The sequence below is a fragment of the Notothenia rossii genome, assembly GCF_949606895.1.
Source record: "Notothenia rossii genome assembly, chromosome: 1".
Taxonomy (NCBI): domain Eukaryota; kingdom Metazoa; phylum Chordata; class Actinopteri; order Perciformes; family Nototheniidae; genus Notothenia; species Notothenia rossii.
In genome coordinates this window covers 22,650,107-22,656,002 of record NC_136912.1, presented here as the reverse complement: position 1 = coordinate 22,656,002, position 5,896 = coordinate 22,650,107, and the positions used below count along the sequence as shown (strand labels likewise).

At 40.4% G+C, this 5,896-nt stretch overlaps 1 protein-coding gene across 2 annotated transcripts; it reads right to left on the bottom strand.

Annotated features, from left to right (window-relative positions):
• Positions 1-59: 59 nt before the first annotated feature.
• Positions 60-5,439, bottom strand: ube2kb (ubiquitin-conjugating enzyme E2Kb). 2 transcript variants are annotated; one of them, XM_079672809.1, is made up of 8 exons: positions 5,155-5,439; positions 4,240-4,333; positions 4,097-4,155; positions 2,962-3,044; positions 2,748-2,847; positions 2,514-2,642; positions 1,965-2,050; positions 60-417 (listed from the first exon to the last, which is right to left on the bottom strand). In XM_079672809.1, the coding sequence occupies exons 1-7, from the start codon at positions 5,215-5,217 to the stop codon at positions 1,976-1,978; spliced, it is 603 nt and encodes a 200-aa protein (XP_079528935.1). In that variant the 5' UTR covers positions 5,218-5,439; the 3' UTR covers positions 60-417; positions 1,965-1,975. The 2 variants fall into 2 exon arrangements, with proteins under 2 accessions (XP_079528935.1, XP_079528934.1); XM_079672808.1 differs by having other exon boundaries at positions 60-2,050; positions 5,155-5,436.
• Between the last annotated feature and the right edge of the window lie 457 nt (positions 5,440-5,896).

Here is a 5,896-nt window from a genome sequence, read left to right as displayed (position 1 = left end):
GTACATTTGTCTTGATCAGTGTTTATGGAGTGCATTCTTCCAAAATGATGACAAAAGAATTGATTTTCCACTTTTTTTTAATCAAAGAAACATGACACTGTCACAATAAATAACCATGCTTTTTATACTGCTGATGCTCACTTTCAAGGACACGAGGAAAATAAGTCTCAATCCAAATGGAGAAACTGAGATGCAAACAGCCCCTTATCTAATGCTTCATCATCGTGCAATATAGTACATAGTGAGAAAAACCAGGGAAGGGGCTTCATTCCTGTTTTTTGTCCTTCCTTTTTTCTTACAAAATATAGATCCAGCCATCAATGGTGCACTCGTGACACTGGGCTATTTACAATGAACAGAAATGGTGCGCTCCTCTACCTCTGAACCGTGTTTCTTCTGGCTCTGGCGGGGAATTCACTGTGGAGATAGAGCACGACAACTCCATTTAGTACTGTAATATGCCACTGCGTTGGTAGAGCAAAAGATATTTCCTATTTGAAAGAAGCCATGTGAGGATTCATTGACACCCCATTCCTCTTTATGCCGAGCATTTCTTCATAGAAATGTCTGAAAACACTGCAGGCCTGCCATGTGCTTCAGAGGAGTGCCAGTCTATTGTATTACTCATAACACAACTTCCATGAAGATTGTATTTGGCTGAGTAGCAAAGCATGTCTGGTGGCTTCTCCTATATATGGCCAAAGGATTGGATCGAGTCCTGCGGGATGGGATCAGTGACGAGCGATAAACCCCCCCACTAAATGTTCTACATCAGCAGGACTGAGGGTGAGCAGGTCCTTGATACGTGGCTGAAAATGATTGCTCTGAAATGAACAAAACACAGCATTGCAAACTCAAAACAATTGATGAAATTCAGAATCGCTGGTGCCGTGCGAATCTGTTCAGAAGATTTTCCACCAACGCTCAACAGAAACACTGGTTCTCTACAGATATCACTGGGAGAGCTTCAGTCGGTTGCCGAGCTTCCAGCTGTCTCTCTTCAGATTACAAAGTTATGTTGAAATGAACAGACACCCCCCCATCACCACATCGTTTGGCCAAATCAAATAAAAAGGCAGCAGAGAGCATGCAAAGGCAAGAAAAGATGGCTTGTCATGACCTCCAGGGGCCTGAGCTGGCTCTCAGCTCCTGTCCCACTAGGACCAGGATGTTGTGTCTTCCCTAAACAACAATCTTAGTAAAAAGAAACGGGCCATTCAGAGAGCTTTCTCGTAAATCACAAAGCATATAAAGATATCTCCGTATAGTTGTAAACTAGGCATAGTTTATATTTAAAATAATTTGTTCTACAATGCCATGTAAGAAAAGAAAAAGTATATCCCATTGTATTTTCAAATGTACACGCATCTATTTACAGATAACTTCTGTGCAGATGTTTGTGTGATCTTACCTACATCTACAGATCGGAGAAAAAAAACTGCAGGTAATTAAAGCATCCGAGAAACTGCTCAGGAAAAATCCATTCTATTGCTCTTTGCAGAACACTATCCAGTCAATTTAATAAAGCAAGACCAGGACCAACCATTTGCTGGAGAGCGAATGGTGACGTACTCTGAGAGCAGTATGCAGGACTTCCTTGACATTGTTTAAAATCCTCCAGCAATGGCAGTTATTTGATTGTTTGCAATATTCAGGTAGAAAGATATGTGGGAAAGAACGTTTCAGATCCGATGTAAATAATGGGCATGGAATACAAGATGCATGATCGAAGGTGTTGGGTGGTCTATTACAAGTAAACATGTTGAGTTAGGGGAAGAGTAGGCGGTAATGAACAGGTGATTGTGGTGTTGAGTTCGTAGCAAACCGACTTGTTATAAAGAAGGCTCAGACTGCTGTAGTGAATGGGGTGGGGGCGGTTGTATGTGTAACACAAGGCAATGGTGGAATGGATGCTGGGGCGGGGGGGCTGATGTTATGACAATGGGAGTTGGGGATCCTCACACCTGGCTACGTTTTAGTTGTTAAGGAGCAGCTCTGTCGCCGTTTCCACATCCCAGGATTTTGAAGACAAGGCTGCTACTACTGCATTCTGTTTGCAAGAGAGAAAAGTACAAAAAAGATTGATTTTAAAGTACGCTTTAATGAGAAGGAAATGTCAACCCGTAAAACAACAAATGAGCTACTTTTATATTAATTATCTTTTAATAAAATTGGGACTTGTTAAGAGTAAATGTTTTGACATGTTCTACAGTGAGACTACTTTGCTTGCTCTGCTGCCAAATAACTTTTTTTTTTTTTTTTATAAAATGGTGATTAATATACTGTAGTTTTTATATATGTAGTCTGTGAAATGTCAGAATACAGTAAAATAAAAATACCAAGCATAGGTTTTCCCAGAGCCTAAAGCTATATACTCAAATGTCTTGTTTCCTTCGACTAACATTCCTATACTTAAAGAGATACTTGGAAAACCCATAACTTTCCTGGCCCACACCATACTTTGTTCAATACATTCGTTTAATGTGTACAATAAAACAGAAAGTGGTTCTGACCTTTTCAAAGCCCATGGAACAGAGTTTATCTATTTTGCGGTTGTAGTCTGGAGTGGAGACAGGCGCGCCTGCAAAGACGTGAGACCACTGTCTCGCTGTCTGTTTATACATTTCTGCATTCTGCTTGTACTGAGGATAAAAGACAAAGAGCTCAATAAGAATTGTTTTTTATATGCAATTTGCTAAAGCTATGTTTATGGAAATTAGGCGTGTGTGTACAAAAATCGTTCTCACCTGGTTTGCTACAACTGCATCCTGGGGATCATCTGGTTCTGCGGCAGCAAGGAGAGCCTGTAGAGACAACAGCACCGTCCTCAGGGTCATAGCTGCTGCCCTGGGGGGGACAGAAGTCAAGTTGGAGCAGGTGAATGAGGGTGTTTGAGATGTAGGAGACACGCAGGAATTGTATTCATGTGCAGAAGGTGAGGCTCAGATACATCTCACTCACCACTGGTCTTTTAAAATGTCCAGACAAATTGCTCCTGTCACAGAACTGATGTTAGGGTGCCAGATCTTAGTGATGAAACGCACCTGAGGAAAACAGATACAATGAGTTTTTAATATGCACATACGTTTCAAGTTCTGATCATGTTTGGTAACATTTTGTCCTTTCGTCTTTACTGTGGTAGCCATAAGCTAAACCTATTTCTGGGGATCAAATCAGGTTTTATTTATATAGCACAATATAAAAACGATTTTTGGTCGAGCCTAAGTGCTGTACATGCAAATAAAAAACACATTACTACAATAGCAAACAGAAGACAATAAAGTACAACAGCAAATATAAAAATCACACACAGGGAAATGTCAGGAGTTGTGCTCCGCTCTGACTAGAAGGCCAGGGAGAAGAAGTGAGTCTTTAGTGTTGATTTAAAAACCCCTAGGGTCTGGGCCGACCTCGCATGGAGGGGCAGAGTGTTCCAGAGCCTAGGGCCAGCTGCTGCGAAGGCTCAATGACCTCGGGTTTTGAGCCTGGTCTTGGGCACTACCAGCAGCAGCTGTATATACATATATATACATACACACACATATATACATATATATATACACACGTATATATATATATATATATACACACACATATATATATATATATATCTCAATATTGAAAATGTAAATTTACTGAGAGAGTATTTAATGTTTGTGTCTCTGGTTCCTGAACATCTCAGAAACTCCATTCCAGACTGTCTCTTTTACTTTTCATTGTGTCACTATTGCCTACTATCACAAAACATTATGGCCTTATTACCGCTTGTAAACTTTGTGAAACGTTATTGAAAATGTTATCGAGCATCAATTTTTTTTTGAGTATTGTATCAAACATAGAATTTGTTTAGTGACAACCCTATCTTACAAGATTTAAAGGGCAATTATGTGCACGTGACAGACAGTGATAGGAAACCCGGATAAGATGTTTACAATTCCCATAACTGTACTTCAAGCGGCTTCCTCAAAACAGCATATCAACGTTTTTGAAACAAAGATGTTTAATTCAAAACTGCCAAAAATGCTATACCAGGTCTGACAATGTGCAAGTGAAGGACATACAGTGTGTACCAGATGGGAACAAGTGAATGACGTACCTTTGGTGGGTTGAAAGGATACGTTTCTGGGATTTTAATTTCAAGCTGAAATCTGCCACCTTAAGAGGAAAATGTTAGGCATGTCATTAGATTCTTATGCAAATATCTTGGCAGGTCATTGAAATGCTTGTTTGTGACCATACCTTCATATGGTGTATCTGGAGGACCTGCTATCTCCCCCCTCAGCTCTGTGAAGTTTTCATCCACCAGTTCTACTCTTATCTGGTTTTTACTTGTCTGTGGGTTGAGATAAATGAGAGGGACACAACCAGTTACCCTTGGTGTCACAGTCTTTCATGTCTCTGTCAAGTATTTCACCATACGTTTACAAACAAACGTGAAGCTACATATATGTGTTGGTTGGTAAAAACGGCACAATATCTGTAATTGTATACCAAAAACCATTGTTCAACGGTAGCCGTCTCGACATTTAAATACGTAAACAACACGGGTAGCTTGCTACAAGAACCAAGCTAGCAAAAGTTGACATAACAACAAACCCACAATAACAACATTTGTATGACACGAGCATGACAAAATAACCCCTTAAAAATGCTAACCTATTGAGACTAAAGGTGACGAGTTGGTGAAGGTTGCATCATAGCACCACAGGCTAATGCTAACTGAATGAGATGTCAAAACAACAGTTCGTTAGCAAGCTAAAAGCTAATACAAGTGTCACCAACTAAATCTTGTTAGGAAACACACACGGTACCGTGTATGAGGCGTGTGTGTTTCCTCGTACAAGGGAGGTTTTTCCAGTATGGCAACGAACTAAAGGTGTGCAGTATTGTTTGCTAGAACACAGGGCCCCTCACTTGAAAGGCTGAATCCCCGGTGTTTCCTGAACACACCCACCTGACAGTGACATCGAGCTAAGGCTAGCTAAAGTTCTCCTGTTTAGGCCTGACCTGCTGCAACACACGACTGGGACCTGACGTTAGGTAATTTGAACCTCTTTCACACACTCCACACACCTCACATGTTGGTTAAGTTGAAAACGTTATGAAAAAAATAGCTCAATCAAAGTATAAAGATATCCACAAACGTTACCGCACCTCTTCGCTTTTGAGAACTTCTTTGAACTCCCGCCTGATCCTCTGGACCGCGATGTTAGCCATGGCTGTGTCTGCTGAACTGCTGCTGCCTCAGACCCGGAGCTCTTTCTCCCTCCTGTGCTGACTGTCGGTGTGGGGACTGCCTTCTGCTCCGGTGTGGGGACTGCCTGCTCTGGTGCTTTCCACAGTTATGGAGTCCTTCTTTCACTTTCACCGTCTTCTATCAGCGACTGCTAGCCAGCGCTCAGCGTCAGTCAGTCCAGAACACGCACTCACACAGTGCAGCTAAATGTAGTAGAAACTGGAAGTTTCATTAATGGTTCCAGCAGGTATATACATGGGTTTATGTTATTTTCAAACTTGCTATCAGGACATTTCTCATAATTTGCTGAACCCATCTGATTTCATTTATGGAATGTGACTAATTACATACCAAAGTATTATTATTTGTGTGCAATGTTTACTTATATAACTCGCTAATATTAATAATTTAACTTTACCTCCTAACTTGTCACTTTAAATATCCACTTAATCGTAGTCTCAACAGTTAAGGTATACATTTAATCCACTGCAAACAAAATGTTAATCACCACATAATAACAAATAAAGAACAATCTCCCTTTATTTGTGATGTTGCACTTTTAATGTATGTCATTTTGACATGTAGATGTGTATTCAAGTTACCTTCCAGCAGTGTAAGATGTTACACATTCGTACAGATGTTATATTAGAAAAATATAGA

Coding starts and splice junctions, on each gene's coding strand:
- ube2kb (XM_079672809.1), bottom strand. CDS start 5,217: ATGGCTAACATCGCGGTCCAGAGGATCAGGCGGGAGTTCAAAGAAGTT. Junction 2,643..2,747: donor ATGCAGTTGTAGCAAACCAG/GTGAGAACGATT, acceptor TTTTATCCTCAG/TACAAGCAGAATGCAGAAAT. Junction 2,051..2,513: donor GTTCCATGGGCTTTGAAAAG/GTCAGAACCACT, acceptor TCTTGCAAACAG/AATGCAGTAGTAGCAGCCTT.